At 41.4% G+C, this 17,990-nt stretch overlaps 1 protein-coding gene across 5 annotated transcripts in view; it reads left to right on the top strand.

The window, feature by feature from the left end:
* The window catches only part of DIDO1 (death inducer-obliterator 1), a 55,145-nt gene extending 37,718 nt beyond the window's left edge, over positions 1-17,427 (top strand). For all 5 annotated transcript variants that reach the window (XM_069953659.1, XM_069953660.1, XM_069953657.1 and 2 more), the window contains 10 exons: positions 5,663-6,170; positions 7,246-7,405; positions 7,615-7,731; positions 8,227-8,319; positions 8,480-8,612; positions 8,751-9,222; positions 10,932-11,085; positions 11,179-11,268; positions 11,517-11,712; positions 13,159-17,427. In XM_069953659.1, the coding sequence (XP_069809760.1) occupies positions 5,663-6,170; positions 7,246-7,405; positions 7,615-7,731; positions 8,227-8,319; positions 8,480-8,612; positions 8,751-9,222; positions 10,932-11,085; positions 11,179-11,268; positions 11,517-11,712; positions 13,159-16,343 (5,108 nt within the window). In that variant the 3' untranslated portion in view covers positions 16,344-17,427. The remainder of the gene's footprint in view (positions 1-5,662; positions 6,171-7,245; positions 7,406-7,614; positions 7,732-8,226; positions 8,320-8,479; positions 8,613-8,750; positions 9,223-10,931; positions 11,086-11,178; positions 11,269-11,516; positions 11,713-13,158) is intronic.
* Positions 17,428-17,990: the final 563 nt, after the last annotated feature.

Below are 17,990 nucleotides of genomic sequence, written 5' to 3'. Positions count from 1 at the left end.
TGAATTTCAGCGCTGAATGCATGCGGATTCAGCGCGGATTCCTCGAGTATTCCGCGCTGAATTTGTCAAGAGCTGATTACGAGCTGAACACTTTCCTAGCAGAATACGCAGGGATTCTGCTTGCATTCTGCTTATATTCTGCTCGGAATTCAGCGTCAGTTGATTTCAGGCGGAAATATTTCCTTGCGTAATCCGCTCCTTTTGCTCTGTGTGAACGTAGCCTTATATGGGGAGGTATGCGAATGACAGCTGATTATTTCTCAGTAAGTCAAAATAGCCCAGTCCGCCAATGAATGAGCATTTGCTCATTCGTCTGCTTATCACTCATCCTATTGCATAAGTTGATGGTGGCCTGTTTTCTTAGTGTGAACTTAGTCATTGAATGCATAATAAGCCCCTAACATATGATAACAGACTCCTTTTCAAAATGGAGAATTCATGTGCTTCAATCAATGGCCATTCTATCCTGTGAGGGTGTAATATGAAATTTAATTCACTCTAAAAATGGACTTCAAGAGAGTGCTTTACAAAACAAATATCCCACTTAAGGTCAGGGTAGGGTTTGTGAGGCCCTGAGACTTATCTGGGTACTATAATAAGGCTGTGGTCATAGATGCCTGGCCTACTTGCCATCTGATGTGTTGGATCAGTAGGTGCTGCATGCATCATTTTTTGCTCCGACTGGAGGTCAAACATGCTACACTGTCCATACATCCAGAGCCATGCTCCATTTCAGGGGGATGAGATGCCATCCCTATTACCAGAGAACCTGGCCTTACAGTGGGCTGTTTCTGGACAAACAGGTCAGTATCATCCTCGTCTGCTGCATATATCCCATATAACTCAGGGGAGATGTGTGGCCAAAAGATTATTGAAGCAAAGGGCTGCATGAATGATTGTCATTATTTGTGCAACCCTGCTGGTGCAATTGTCAAGTCTTGTATGCCCTGCAAAGGAACAAATCTACAACATGCATATACTGGGCCATGTAAAGCGACTAGGCTACAATATCAGGCAAGTGCGCTTCTCCAGGGTCCACCACCAGTCAGCTGCTTGAAGGGCCACACTGTGTGGGCCCTTCATTACAGCCATGCTCCATACTAGTACTACACGTAGCACTGTCATGTTTGTCCTAGATCTCCACTGATCTGATACTGTATAATAAAGTTCTGGGAGGTGTATGGTTTTAAAGCTAAAGCCAGCGAGTGGACCTCCCCTCTGAGTTCATACATTTCAGCCACACCTAGATATCCATGAAGAATGAGTGTTGATGAAAGGCAGAGTAAGCATGGCTGTTAAATGGCATCTTCCAAGCTTCTGCTTTAGTCATCCTTATAGCACTGGTGAAGTTAGAGGAACAACAACAGAGCTCTGCACTAAAGCATCTATGATGGTAACTGAAGCCTTTGGAAATAATGCATGGAGAAGAAATTTTTTTTTGTTCTTCGTGGATTAGATTTCCATCGCCAAGAAGTCTGAGATTACCAAGGTCTTCTGTTTGCGACACTGGAGAAAAGGCAGCACCTCTATCCTCACACTCCAAAGACATGTCGGTGATGAATTTCTCCAGTCTTTATACAACCAGGGTTAAGGGTTGCAAGAACACTAAAAAGGTTAAAAGAAGAATTAACTTTTCCAGTTCCGACCTTTGTGTTTGAACAATGACAACCTGAACACCATCTAGTTCAATACAAACCAGGTCTTATTACTCGGTAGGGTATTGCTCAGATGGCATGATATTTGTAGCGATAGAGAATAGAGAGTGGGGTGGTATCTTAAGATGTTCAGGCATACATGCGTGTGTTTCTGTAATTACATACAGTGGCTGTGCATGTGTCTATATTACATGTTGAATAGATTTTCGCCACTATACTTTTGATCTATTTGTTACAATTACACATAGGCCTTGCACATGTGATGATATAAATTGTGGGTGAACATTGGAACCATGCTTCACTTGGGCAACATATTACAAACGTGAAAATTGTTAGAACGGCTTAAGGTAGCCAACCTTTATGATGGACATTTCCACAAATCTATTCCAGTAAAGCAAGTCATGAAGATGTCATGCAAGTTATATCACCTGTTTCATGAGCCATTGGATGTCCTGTACTTTGCACATGGATTTTATAGAGACTGAGTCCATGTAGTTACTAAAGGAGGCGCTTTAAGAGATTGGCTTCATCTACGTCATGGAATTGGCAGCCCACCGAGAAGATATGGCAGACAGATGAAGACATGACTGTTTAATCCAAATCAGCTCTGTTGCAAATGTAATCGGAGTTACATTTTGGTTGGGTTGGGATTGTTGGCACTTTCAGCACAGGCATACATTTAGACTTGAAAACTGCATGGAAGTCGAGCAGTTTTTTTATTTTATAATGGAAATAAGCAGCAGGTGCCCACATAGTGGTGCTCATCACCACCTTACAGGCCATTTATGCACAACTGGGAATATGCAAAGTAGCTCTCACACCAGGCTTCTCAATACCTAGCCAGGACCCTGCTATTAAGTACTTCAGAGGGGCAATTACTCCTAAACAACTGTCTACAGATGGGTACTTGTCCCTTTGCAGAGATGTATGGCTTGTCATCCATCCCTAGTGATGTCCTAAAACTCATAGGGGGACATTTATGAAGTCTGGCGTTTTTTACGCCGGACTTATAAATGTCCCCACATCTCCGGCCCTACGGAGTTTTATGTAGAGGCGGACCGCGGACCATGCGCGTTGGTGCGCACAGCTGAAAACCTACGCCACCTGGAAGGTGGAGTAGGTTTTCGGCGTATCATTGCGCCAAAAAAATGATAAATCGCGCAAAATCTGAGTCCGCGCCACCCTCCACCCCCCCGCCCCCCACCCCCCCCACCCCCACCCGGCGTACTCGGCGTGAAGTGCCGATATGCAAATATTTTATTTGCAAATCGGCCATGTTTTTGTAGCGCTGGATAACCCCTTTAACATACATGGCAAATGCTAATTGCTTGGCTCACCAGCAGCAGTTTGCATATCTAAATTTACACCTGGGAAAGGATGTAAAACCCCTACCTGGTCCTCTGAAGTTCATCATGGGGTTGTTGAACACACTACCCGTAGTCTGCCTCGGCATTGAGATGGGCTACTTTTGTTGTCATGCTCACAATAGAGACCCAGTGAATATAAACTTAGTGACCATAACCTTAAAACAACCTGCACCGCATTGTGTTACGACATCTTTCTGTATCCTGGCCAAAATTCATTCCAATTTGTGAGACTAAACAGAATACACTTAATTCCCCCACACATATTTGTGACCCTGTCCTGGTTTTCTCCCCCACCCCACATTTTTGGTCAGTACTGACCACTTCATTCCGGGGATACCCCACAAGAAAAGTTGCTATTAAAGATGATCTGATCCCGTAGTCGATGCATCACTATCCATCCAGCCCTTGTCAGTCACAAAGATCCTTATACTTTGACTGTTTTTCCTACTTTTAAGACTGATCACTTCTAATATATCCCATCCCAATTGACAACATTGTCCCAAGATAATCCATAGTATTCCTTCACCTCTTGGTGTTTCTAATGTTATGGCCAGTCAGTGTATGTCTAGGTAAACTAGCCAATCTACACAATATTCATTTAGGTGATTTGGCTGCTTACGTTCCAAACTATTGACACTCTAAGGGTACAAACACACACAGCAGATACGCAGCAGATTTGATACTGTGTTCAGTTATTTAGATCTAATCTGCTGCGTATCGCAGCAGTAAATAAGCAGCGTATATGCCGTGTGTGTTTGTACCCTTGGGGTGCTTTTACATAGAGATTTATCTGACAGATTTAAGCCAATACCAGGAACAGACTATAAACAGAAGAGGTCATAACGGAAAGACTTAGATTTTTTTTTTCAAATCCATTCCTGGCTTTGGCTTCAAAAATCCTTTAGATAAATCTCTGTGTAAACGCACCCTCAGGTCAAGGACACGTATGGTACCTTTCATATAGCTAGCTGTGCTTCCATAACACAGAAAAATGCCTTGTGTATCCTGGACAAAGTTTAAAAGATGTTCCCAACCTCATGATCTGCTGCAGCTACTCATTTCCCTCCCATCCTGTCATTACTTTGGGCTCAGTTTACTGGTTCAGGTATGGGAAAGGGAATAAGAAGGCGTTACAGCCTTCAAGACTTGAGGAATAGAGAGGAGAGTGTTCGAGTCCAGTCCCTTGGCTTTTGTATGGCTTGGCTTTAGCAATGTGCTCTCTGTGATTTTTAGATTTGAATAAACGATGACTAAGCCAATGATCGATTTTATCAGCTAATCATTGTCTTACATGGAGTCATAATCTGCCGAATCGGGCTGATTTGGCAGATTATCGCTCCATGTAATAGGGCCCTAAGTGTTCTGAACTTGAATGATCTCTGGCGATCACCAGGGGGAGCTCACTGTAGTTTACTTCATTTCCCGGCTTGCTTCGATTTCCATCCAGCTAAATTGGACAGGCTCTATTATAAGTTAATGCAGCTGTCCAGTAGAGTTGCATAGAGATCACAGTCTGCTGGCATGTGATGCACGCTATTGAGTGTTACTTTGGTTGATAACTAGAGATGGGTTGATCTGTTTTGAGCCAGCAATCAGAACTTTTGTCTGACATGTCAAATGTTTTTAATCAGGAATTCTTTAAGTAAATCACAGGTGTAGACTCTGATTTTTTTGAGGTGTCTAAAATATTATACTAATCACTGTTTGCATGGAGAACACCAAATACGTGTTTGGCTATAGCTGGATTCACACGTAGTATTTGTCCTTATTTTTGTAAAGATTTTGAGCCAAAACCAGGAGTGGAAGGAACACATAAAGTGCAAGTCTTTTAATTTAACATTTTCTGTGCCATTTCAACTCTTGGTTTTATTGTTTTTATTCTAGTACTGACTAGAATGAGTACCAGATACTGACCAAATATTAGGTGTGAATCAAGCCTGAAGTTTTCTCGAGCTGGGGTTCTGTTAAAGGGATTGTCTCATTGCAACTACAGGTGCGTTTTTTTGTACCTCAGACATGGCTGGATGAAGCTACTTTGGTCATTCATGTAGTATTACATGGTGGCTACCATTTTCAGAGCTTAGGATATGTGTTTTCTTTAAGAACATTAGCCACAGCAGTAGTGTGAATAAAGCCTGAAATTGGTCTGTGCTGTATATCAGGTGTGGTTCAGGTTCTTGTATATAATATGTGACAAAAGGGGTTATCCTGGATTTTTTTTTTATTTTTTTATTTTTATTTTTTTTAGCACAGCTACTGTACTTCCTTGCAAAAACAGCACCACTTCTGTCCCTAGGTTGTGTGTGGTATTACATTTTAGCTCCTTTCACTTCAGTGGAACTGAGCTGCAAAACCACATCCAAACTAACGACAAAAGTGGTGGTGATTCTGTAAGAAAGTTGCCGCGCTAACCCCTTTAAGGTTGCATGATGCAGTGAAGGACTAGTTGGACTGCAGCAACCATGAATTTTATTTGTTTGCAGGCTTTAGTGTTTTTGGCTACTTTTACAGCAGTGATTATTCCTTACACCAAACACACTTACTTTCCATGAAAGACATCATCACATAACATCAGTCTAATTTAACAGAACTTTGAAGTACTGATTCAAGTTTTAACATTTATTTTGTTTTTGCTTTCAGCATCAGAGAAAGAAGAAGAAGCAGAGAAGAAAGTGGAGACTCCAGCACCACCTGCTAAGAAGCCACCTCCTTCTCCTACATCCATGGTGATGAAGCCAATCTCTGCTTTACCCAGAATTCCAATGTTAAAGAAGATCTCACCACCCTTGGCTCCCATCAAGCAGTCGTCAACACCAGCTACAACCAGTAGCAAGACCTTAATATCTATTAAACCCAAACCTAGTTTTAGTCTCAGTTCTTCTGCTATTAGTAAATTACCACCAATTCCCAAAAAGACTCAGCCATCGTCCTCTTCAGGAGCCACAGTGAAGAAGACCACTTTCAATTCTGTGCCCAAGAAGCCATCTGCCTCTCCTTCAAATGCAACTTCCACTTCCGTATCCACTGCAAACTCTGCACCAGCATCAAACGTCTCTGCCAAGATGACATCCAACTCATCACAAAAGGGTCCTAATGTTCAGATGCGGCAGAACATTCGAAGGTCGCTGAGGGAGATTCTCTCGAAAAGGTGTGGGAGGATTTCTTCACCAGTCTTATGCTGTCAGCTGAGACACTGCCTCATATATACATTTAGTGCTTGTTCTGAAATGGGGGAAGATCGAAAGAGTCCTGGCAGCAGCGTCTCTCACTTCTCTCGCACAACCCTTCTCAAATGTCATATTTCAGGAAATAGATTAGGGAGGCCCCATACACAGTAGATGGTTGATAATTGGCTGTAGACATATATAGCCTTCAGGCTTATATGAACCACCTCTTCAAGGAAAATGATAAAGGATAGATCCAAACAATGATGGCAAGGATTATAGTGTAATTTTTTGTAACAGAATCTGTATTGTATAGTTATATGGAGACAACCCCTATGTTTAAAAATGGGGAGGACATTGTTTCTTCCCTGTTTGATAACCCTTTTGGATGAAGAATTTCCATGTCATTATTTGCAAGTGAACCAACATTAGCAAATAGCATAGCACAGCAGATCTATCTGATTTGCTTTCCTTGTAGAGTATGTTCACACTAGCAGATTTCTGCAACTTTTTTATTTTGGCTAAATGGGGCCACAAAACCATTCTTATAGGGATGAATAGAATTAATTTTTACACACAGAAATTGTGTGCAATGTCTAAACTTAGCTGTACAAGTGGTAGCAGGACAGGTATAGGGTAAGTTACCCACTTGGCCTTTCAGTCCAAAATCAGATGCATCCTATACAGGCCTGTTCCCTACAGGGCTGGTTTCATGCAAGTGTATTCAATGCAAAAGACCTGGCCTGACTAGATTTCTCAGGAACCAGATTGATAGCTGTCAGTTTAGGTAGTGAGACCCAGAATCAGGCTAGAACCTGCACCCATAATGGTGACACAAAAATGCACACACGACATTCTTCTTTGAATACTTATTTGATGAATTTTCCTCATCTCATTAGGTGAGCCATTGCAGCAATAAGTGAATTACGCAATTGCAGTATATGTAATTCCTTTTCAGCCTGAGCCTATATGTTGTTATACCCTCATCTGTTAGAGGCCTACTATAATAATGCAGCATAAACATCACAAGAAACACAATTTTATTTTCCCCCTACACAGGATGAATGACAGCGATGACTTGGTGATGTCAGAAAATGAAGTTGCTAGGATTGCAATAAGCATTGAGAAGGAGATATTTAACCTCTTTAAGGATACGGATAACCGCTATAAAAGCAAGTACCGAAACCTGATGTTAAGCCTCAAAGATCCCAAAAATCAGGTAAAACATCAGTCATTTTATATCATGTTTTCTATATGTATTGTTTTCAGTTATCACTATAAGCATGCTGTCATCTGGTCAAATATGCTAATTATGCAGATTAGTCGAAAAATGTCAGAATACTATAATGTGTAGGATGCCTGATGTGTAGTCTTCATGTAAATGTCTTGCATTTGTGTTATTAACTAGAGAACATGCTTTATTTCCAGGGACTGTTCCGCAGAGTCCTTCGTGAGCAAATCCCATTGACTAAATTGGTGCGTCTAAAGCCTGAAGACCTCGTATCAAAGAAGATCTCTTCCTGGAAAGAAGCTGGCTCTAAATCTGTACGTATATTAGCATTTTTAACCTCAAAATGTTAGTGCATTATGTTAATACAATAGAGCCTACCTGCTTTCAAGTTTAAAGATGACGCTCTTTGTTTAGTACAGAACAGTGGTGCATGACCTGTGGCCCTTTAGCTGTTCCAAAGCTGTTCCCACCATGCCTGTACACCATTTGACTGTCCAAGCATGAGGGTAATTGAAGTTTTGCAACATCTGGAGGGCCTGCAAGTTGCACATAACTGAGGTGTAAATTATTTTTTACGTGTTAATATGCCTAGAAATGTGTGTATTCTTGGAAAGATGGGAATAATAAGATGGATTATATTTAAAAAAAAAATATATGGTTTTCTAAATGGCAACCCTGTATAGCTAGTGATAGTATAGTTTTTGGGTTGTTTTTTTTTTTTTGCTTTTTGGGCGGGGGGTTGTTTTTAGTTTTTGCTCTGCCATGTCTAATTCTCTTTTTTTTTTTTTCCCCCACTTTCTTTCCGAAAGAATGTGATTCTGAAGTCTCTTGGGCAAAATAAACTATCTCCCAGGAATACTATTGATATGGAGGAATCTCCTCCTATGTCAGATACCGATACGGTGGGTAATAGATTTAAATGAAATTTATTAAGCCTCACTAGCTATTTAGGGCATGTAGATTTTATAGGATGGGTAATAAAACCTTTCCTGTGACAATAGCTTAACCCAGAATAGTCACAAAATGAATGTCCTTAGTTGTAATGTATCTTGTTTGTTTTAGGAACAGCAAGAATCTGTTCGAGTTCCAGAGAAGAGTAGCTCGGCTCTGCCAGACGTATTTACTAGCATGCTCAATGACACTACGAGCCAGCACCGTGCCCATCTGTTTGATCTGAATTGTAAAATATGTACAGGTAAAAAGCTTTTTCTCTTTAATCTCTAGCCCTAACAAAGAAGTACAAATACAGAAAGCTGATTTTGTAAGATCATACAGCAGAGGTCGGTATTGTGGTTTAGGAGGAGACTTGATTACCTTCTTTCTTGCTCTACAGGTCAGATGTCGGCAGATGATGAGCCTCCTAATAAGCGTCCGAAAACCACTTCCTCAACTGTGGTGAAGAAAGTTGAAATAAAACCAGAACCAGCGATTGTAGATGAGCCACCTCCACCCCCAGATGAAGAACCTGAGACACCCATGGATACTACTGAAGATGATACTGTCCCTGAACCTGTCCCAGAGAAAATCCCTTCCCCCACACACCCTGAGCCAATATTACCTAATCCACCGCCCCCCTCTATCCCTACAACCACAGTCACTTTATCAGGTAGAGACCCCAGAAGAGCAATCAACCGGCCCCCTCCTTCTGCAGTGGCTGCTGCCCTGAACGAAAACTCCAAATCTATTCGAGACGAGGACCTGCCAGCACAGCCTCAACCTCCTCCTGTCATCACCGCTCCCAAGTCAATTCTGATGAAGCCGACAACATCCGACATCAGATATTTATCCTCTTCTCCAAACGTCAAGTGCGTAGTCCAGAAACGCTTATGGAACATATACAGTGCATGTCTTCAGCTGGCATACTCCTTATTAGGCAATAGAGTATCACATATAACACATACAGTGGTATTTTACATAAGGTGTACATAGGGTAAACATCTATGTGTGTACTTCAGTGCTGTGGCATGGCACAGCCAACACCAAATCTGCCATTGATGTGCCCAGAAGAGTGTTGTTATTTTACACAGACTTTATTGCAAATATGTCCTTCTTCCCTGGAACCCTTTCCCATGCTTAATAGGAAAAGTACAGACCTAAAATTATGAACACGTGGAAAACAGCCACATGGCTTCAGGTGCAGCCTAAAAGCTGATAGCTGCAGCACCTGGACCTCCTGTGGTGTTACTGAGCCAAACATCCATTTAATAGAACCACAGAGTGTATACGGCTGCAGTATGCCAGTCGGTGACGTTAAGTTGCAATGTGGTGTCCGCCTTAAGCTGCTTCCAAAAACGTCTGTAGATTTAGTCCATGCAGGATGTGAAAATTTCCTGCCAAAAACTGGTCTGTACATTCCTTATCAAACCGCAGTGGATCAACCATGATCACCTATTCTCAAGAGCATATGTCCTCTGGCAAGATATAAGTCCATGTCATGCACATCACCCATGTCCTTCATGAGAAAACCACTTCTACATAAAAGCTAACCTACATTGAAGTGAAAGGATGAAACCCTACAGCCTGAGGAGTAAAGGATAGGAAACACATTGGTGACTACAGTGCACATATGAAGTGTTTAAAGGGGTTATCCAGCGCTACAAAAATATGGCCACTTTCTTCCAGAGACAGCCCCACTCTTGTCTCCAGCTTGGGTGGGGTTTTGCTGCTCAGTTCCATTGAAGTGAATGGAACTTAATTGCAAATCGCACCTGAACTGGAGACAAGAGTCATGTTGTCTCTGAAAGAATGTAGCCATGTTTTTGTAGCACTGGATAACCCCTTCAAAGGGGTTATCCAGCGCTACAAAAACATGGCCACTTTCCCCCTACTGTTGTCTCCAGTTTGGGTGGGGTTTTGAAACTCTGTTCCATTGAAGTAAATGGAGCTTAATTGCAAACCGCACCTGAACTGGAGACAACAGTAGGGGGATAAGTGGCCATGTTTTTGTAGCGCTGGATAACCCCTTTAACTTGGACTGATCATCCATCTAATTTCACTCTATATTGCACCATGCTACAACACACCCTTATGAATCTTTATATTACCCCCCATGATTGAAGGGATCTGCATTTTTCCACATTAACTCGGATTGCTTTGCCTCTTTCTGGTGTTTAGATAATGTGATGCAATACTATTGCTACTTAACAAGAAGACTTACAACATCATATTGCAACCTAAGTCTGTTATATAACAACATTACACATAGTCAGTGGTTGGACAGTAATATATGCATAGCAGCTCTTCAAGATTAGATGTTTAGGAATAAATGATTGGTGGTTGGAAAGAAGATGCACACATTTATAGGAAACATTGCAAGGTTATATATAACATGAACAGATTCTGGGAGCTATTCAGCTGCCCTCATTGCTTTTTAAAATACCTTCTTGTGGCCAAAATGTATGTGAAATTGTGACCATATTTAATCCCTATTGGCCTATCACTGTTAATATAATATTGTAATATAAGTATATGTGAATCTGCTTGCTAACCTCTTTTTATGGTTACATCTTTACAGTTTTCCAGATATCCGGTCATCTAAGGATGGAGATACGTCCCTTTTCCTCTCGCGTCTGAGTCCAATATGGAAAGGATTTATAAACATGCAGTCTGTGGCCAAATTTGTCACCAAGGCATATCCAGTCTCCGGCTCAGTCGAGTATCTGAATGAGGTTTGTGTCCAGTCTCCTTTCTCTTTAAAATGGTCTTTTAGTAAACCTTTTGTGTATTGGTATTTGATGCTTATATATCTGTGTGTCATGTAGGACTTGCCAGACACCATCCATATTGGTGGTAGAATCTCTCCAAAGACTGTGTGGGATTATGTGGGCAAACTTAAGTCGTCTTTGTCAAAGGTAAGCTTGCTGTTATAAAAATTTGTGTTAAAAAATTCCTTTAATAGAATCATCCAAAAATCTGATAATCGAACATTTGTTTACCGTACAAAACTCCAATGTAATGTGGGAATTACACGCCCTTATGTTTTTGTGACTATTGATCAATTCAATATATCCAATAACCTGGCATCATCCCATTCAATTTTTGTCAGTCAAAGGAGTTTTTCTTACCACTATCTTACAAGTATTGTATTCTTGGTTTCCAGGAACTGTCCTTGATCCGTTTCCACCCTGCCACAGAAGAGGAAGAGGTGGCATACATATCTCTCTACTCATACTTTAGCAGCCGCGGTCGTTTCGGGGTCGTCGCCAACAACAACAGACACGTCAAGGACCTTTATCTCATTCCACTAAGTGCAAAGGACCCAATTCCATCAAAACTCTTGCCCTTTGAGGGACCAGGTAAGAAGCTTGTGCTTAAATCACTTTTACCAGTGTGATGTCATTTAGATGAAAAGTTGAGGTAAGTATTGAACCGGTTTTGCTGTTAATACGTGTGACCAGGAATGTGCTGCTTTTTGAAGTCTCTTGTCTTGTTAAAAAAATAAATAAAAAATAAACAATTTTTGTAAAATGTGGTCATTGTCTGGTTAACCTCAAAACATTCAATACACTTGCAGACACACAAGTCTAAATCGACAACCTAATGAAAGCAGCTTGTGAGCATCGGTCACCGTGATTGGCTTTCGTTTGCTAAGACTCGATCAATCAAACAGCCGGGCCACAGGAATGATCTCTGGATTGTTCATGTGGCTGATTCATTATAGTCAGCTGTACGTTCCTGTTCACATGTGAGGCAAACTAGCGGTGTGCTTTACAAAAGATACGATCAGCCAATAAACAAGCATAAAAGGATCCTTATTATGTGGGTCCTATTAAAGAGCCTGCTTACAATGCCAATGTTAGGATTAGTTCCTCAACAGAAACGACTTAGAAGATTCAACTTGCACTAGATTCTAAAGGTCAAATCAGCCTATAGAACCACAAATCTGAGAATACCACAATCATTGCCTAGAAAGCTAAATATACATATTCAACAAACCTAAAGAATTAAAGGAACAATATATTGCCATGCCATTACCACAGGGCTTTTTGTACTATGAGATAAGCTGGAACAAACAGGATCATTAGGGAAAAAAATTCTATGTATATAATATATATTGAAGGCCTTTTTTTTTTTTTTTTATATATACACAGGAGCACTGTATACCCATAGCAGGTTTCCACTAGCTAGCCACATGTAGTCAGTGTAGCCTTCTTTACATTCACTATGGATGCCAATGAAACCCAAACCATTCCTATAACCCTATGTATCATATACTTCATATATTCTTACCACAGCTCTTGTAAGAGTACATGCACACACGGCATATTTGCAAAAATTCCTGCGACTCTTCCACTCATCAATATGCGGCTTGGAGAAATACATGAAATAGATGCCAAAACAAGCCAATTTACATGTATGGAACAGATTTTTAGTTGCAGTAATATATACAACAAATCTTTCTTTTTCATTGTCACATTTCACTAACTTCTGTACCCATAATCCAGTCCCATTTCTGAGAAGCATGGAACATCTGAGTCTCCAGCAAAATGTTGTGTAGCTGAGAATGAGCACCTGAAAATGATATGATGACATTAGAACAGCTGTTTTAGTATTGCTCCACAGACCTTTTTTTTCCTTTACGAAGATTACCCCAAGGGGATGCCTTGGACAACTGTAGACACTACCTAGACTAGTGATGATGCAAAATGTGTGCAGAAGACCGTGTTTTTGTGCATAATACAACAAGCACCTTGGAAAAATACTTCTTTTATGTAATTTCTTCTCTTGTCTTTGGTTTGTAGGCCTTGAATCAACACGCCCAAACTTAATCCTGGGATTGGTCATTTGTCAGAGAAACAAGCGTCCAGTTCTGGGTGAACCAGATAAAGCAGAAGAAAAGCGAATAAAAGCTCCTACCCAGGAAGAAATGGATATCTTAAATTTTGCAAAAACTCCAATCCTATCTCAAACAGAAAAGAAGCCTCAGAAATACCAGCCATACCCAAGTGATGTCATTCAGAGTACTACACCACCAGGATCTCCACCACCTCTTGCAGAATCTGTTGCTAAGGTGGCTCCTTCTTCCCTTCCACTGCCAGCTTCTAAATCCGAAACCATCTCTGCAGCCAACACTGCCCGCAACTCTCCACCACCAGCAGCTGAATCATCTGTGTCTATGTCCAAGACTGCCACCCCACTGGAACACATTTTAAAGACACTCTTTGGAAAAGCATCTGATAAGAACCCTGAAACATCAAGTTCTACTGCTGTTACTTCTACCACCTCTACTGTAGAACCTGAAGTGGAGAGAGGGTTTGTGGACCCCATTGTGCAGCAGTTTGGTCAGATAATAAAGGAAAAAGCTTTAGAAGAAGAAGATAATGAGAGGCCCTATGATCCAGAAGAGGAGTATGATCCAGAAAAGGCATTTAATACTTCAGTAACTGATGACACTAATGAAATGCCCTACGAACCAGAACAGCCTTGTGAAAACTTATATGATGACGAGGCATATGATCCAGAGGATGAAACAATCTTAGAAGAAGCCAAAGTTCCAGTTGAAGATTTACCCAATAGGATGAATGCAGCAAGTAAACTCAAGCCTGAGGAGGTAGGAGAAGAGTTTTTAAGCAATGTTCCTGATTCTTCCACACTCTTAGAACAGCAAAAAATGTTGGAGGAACTGAACAAGCAGATAGAGGAGCAAAAAAGACAACTTGAAGAACAGGAAGAAGCGCTTAGGCAGCAAAGAGCGGCTGTAGGTGTATCTATGGCTCATTTCTCAGTCTCTGATGCATTGATGTCACCTCCCCCAAAATCTTCTATAGCAAAGAATGAATTCTTCCAGCGGGAATTGGGTACAACTAAGTCTACCTTGAGTGTGACTTCAGAACTGCTCATTGCTACTGGCAGAGATCCTAGGCAAGCGAGGGATCCTCGACAAGCGGCAACAAAACTTGTGCATTCAGAGATTGGAGATGTTCCTGGCAAACAGCTGTCAAGTGAGAAGGAAATTGAACAGTTTTCATCTGACCATAGTATGTCTATCCCTGTGGTAAAGTCATTTTCCAGCATGGAGGAAGATGTAAAGCCTTTACTTAGTATGGACATCACTAAGCAAACAAGTGAAATCATCCCTGATAGTGTTCAGAAAGACTTTATGCGAGATGATGAACCTTGGCATACCGTACACAATGCAGATATTAGACATGAAAGTTTTATAGGTATACCTAAACCCCCACGTAAAGTCCTACTACCAACACCTGAAGGTGTTCCGCCATTAATTCAGAACATGTCATTTACTTCAACACAAGAACCAAATTGGGCTATGAAATCTCAAGGAAATCTGCCTGACCACTTTGAGGCTTCAAGGGAAATAATTTTTGCACACAGCCAACCAGCTTCCTTTCGAGAGGAGGGAGATATTAGACATCTGCCTCTTGCTAATAATCCATTAATAGGGCCACCACAACATGACATCCCACCACGGTTTGGTGAACAAGACAATTTTCCAGCTAATTTAGAAGAATATGGTGGCATTTCATCAGAACAAAGCCTTGAGCAAAAAGGACTTGGGTCTGCTATGCCTGAACACTTCAGTCATCCACTCCCCCATCCCTTTAGAGATAGAGTACCCCTTAATCCTTTTCCCATTCAAAAAGTACATTCCCCTCCTAGTTTTGGCAGATCAAACAGTCCACACTTAGAATTTGAAAATTCTCAATTTGGTGGTACAGATAATGCACCTCTGAGGTGTGATGGACCGCCTAGATATGACGGGCCTCTAAGATTTGATGGTCCTAGAGGACCTGCACCACCTCCATTCATAGGAGGACGAGTACAATTTGATGGTCCATCTAGACCTCCAAGAGGGACACAGATTCAGCCATCCTTTGGAGAGCCTACATCCTCACTGCTCCCCCCACGAGGACAATATCCCAATGAATTTGAAGACTTGTGTGGCTCAAGTAGTTATTCTGGGCCCAGAGTCCATTCACCTCATCTGTTGGATGATCCCAATAACAGCTCACCAACCTCATTTTCCAATCAGAGAGTTTCTGTTCCCGGCCCATATAGTGGACAACGGGGACCAGCACCTTCCAGATTTGCAGAGCAACCCCAACAAATGAGACCCCGTCCTCTGCTTGAACTCCCGAACCTACATCCTCCATCCAGAAGTGAAAACTGGGACAAGCCAGGCCCAGATTCCCATCAAGATTTTACTGAGCATAGGCAAGATCCAGATCACTGGGGATCTAACAGCTTCAGACAGAATAAAGATCACCGCAGTTTTGAGGGAAGGCCTCGTCATTTTGAGGGACCTAATGAATCAGAACCATCTGATAATGCATTAAATCAGGGGTTTGACGAGAGACGAAGAGAAAGAGAAAATGACGCACAACGGGACAGAGACCGCAGTAGAAACTGGAACAGAGACAGAAATTTTGAAAGAAACCGTGATTTTGATCAACCACGAATAAGAGAGTCAGATCGAGATTGGGAGAAAAATAGGGATGGAGACAAGGACTCCGAGAAGAGGGAATGGGATAGAAACAGGGAAAGAGACAGAAATAGAGAACGGGACAGAGGAAGAGACAGAGTTAGAGAGCGTGAGCGAGACAGAGAACGAGATCGGGATAGAGACAGTGACAGAGATAAAGACAGAGAGAGGGAACGGGAGAGGGACAGAGATCGAGATAGGGACAGGTACAGAGACAGAGAGAGAGATTTATATAGACGAAGAGATCGATCAAGGAGTAGGGACAGGAACAGGTCTCGAAGTAGGGATCGTGATAGAGACCGGGAGAAGGACCGAGACCGTGAGCGAGAGAGAGAGCGGGACAGAACAAAAGAGCGGGACAGAGACCGAGGACGAGATCGCTCTGTCCGCAGCAAAAGCAACGACAACAAAGACTCTAAATCTGATAGATCAAAAGACTCTTCCAAAAGCACGACAAATGAGCCCACGCCCTCAAGCCACACATGATGGACTTTTTTAAAGGGCGAGACATGGGACTATTCATGTACATATGTATATACATAGCTTTGTTTTATATATATATTATATAACCCCCCCCCCCCCCCCCCCCCCATTTAGAGGGGGGAGAGCTTCTGTCACACACACTGGTCTATAGCTACCGGAAGAACCACATCATGTCTCGTATCACTCTCTTCTTATAACCACAACTTTTTTATGTGTTTGTCTTCTACCCCTTCAGCTGGACAATTTGCGAAGTAATTCTATCAGCGGATAGTTTCTACTTCTGTTCTCCAGCAGTTTCATAACACATTTGTAGTTTTGTTTTAAGAATTAAGTGGCTTTAAGGAAGGGAGCCCTGCACTGAGTATAGGCATGTACCGGTAGATACATGTAACTGCATTACATGTAAGATTCATAGCATCCTGTAAGGAAACACCAGGAAAATTTATTTGTTCATACACAATGGAATAGTTTGTTAAAAAAAAAGACTGAGTTTAGATGTCTAACGTGCATTATTAAATGCTCTACGGTTCTCTCATTATATACAAAATGCTGCTATATAGAAGATTAAATGCAAGGATTGTACATGAAGTGTCCCCGGAAAGTTGACAATAAGCTTGGAGGCCAATTTTTCATCATTACCTTAACTTGGAAAGTGATAAAGACATGTAATTTAAAGGGGTTACCCAATATTAGATAAACATGTCCGCTTGTTTCCAAAAACAGCACGGCCCTTGCCCATGGGTTATGTCTGGTATTGTGGCTCACGTTCATCATGCAATATCATGGTGCTGTTTTTGGAATACAGTAGCCATTTTTCTTATTATTATGGACATCTCCTTTAAGTTTTTAGTCTCTAGATGCGCTCAAATCTGGTTAATTGGTTAAAATGCCCCTACCCCTGGCAAGTATCCTATTAACTATATATCTATTACATAGATATTTTTTCAATTCATGCATCTGGGGTTAAATAATAAGCAATTTGTGTTTGTGTAAATTAGCCTTTTTTATGGGAGAATATCAATGTACATTACACATGTAAATGTTCATTTTTGTAAGTAGAATAAATATCTACTATGGTTAATTTTCAGTAATAGTATGTGCTTTTTCTGACTTTATGTATTCTACTGCATGAGAGAGATTTCAGGTTTTACTTCTTTAAAATATGTGAAATTGAACCACAAAGTGAACTGCTGCGCAATAATATCAAGTTTGTTTTAAAGGGGAAATCTCTTATCCCTGCCAAGGACTTTGAGACATTCTTCAAACAGAAAATTGATGACATCTTAGAAAGTTTCACCTTACAGTTCCCTCTGCTTCCCCTATGCCTGTTCAGTGTTCTTCCCTACTAACTCACCTCTCCACCATCACTGAAATATGCCTCTCCAAACTACTTGCACCACACCTCACCACCTGTGCACTTGACCCAATCTCATTCCACCTTCTCCCCAACCTTACCTCAGCAGTTGTCCCAGAACAAACTCATCTCATCAACCTTTTACTAACGACTGGCATCTTTTATATAAAAACCATCACACCTATCCTTAAAAAGCCATCCCTTGACCCTACCTCCTTATCCAGCTACCATCCCATCTCACTTGTCCCCTTTGCCTTGAAACTCCTGGAACAACATGTCTACCATGAACTTTGCTC

This window comes from Dendropsophus ebraccatus, chromosome 14 (genome assembly GCF_027789765.1).
Source record: "Dendropsophus ebraccatus isolate aDenEbr1 chromosome 14, aDenEbr1.pat, whole genome shotgun sequence".
NCBI lineage: Eukaryota > Metazoa > Chordata > Amphibia > Anura > Hylidae > Dendropsophus > Dendropsophus ebraccatus.
This window is presented reverse-complemented; position numbering and strand designations above follow the sequence as displayed.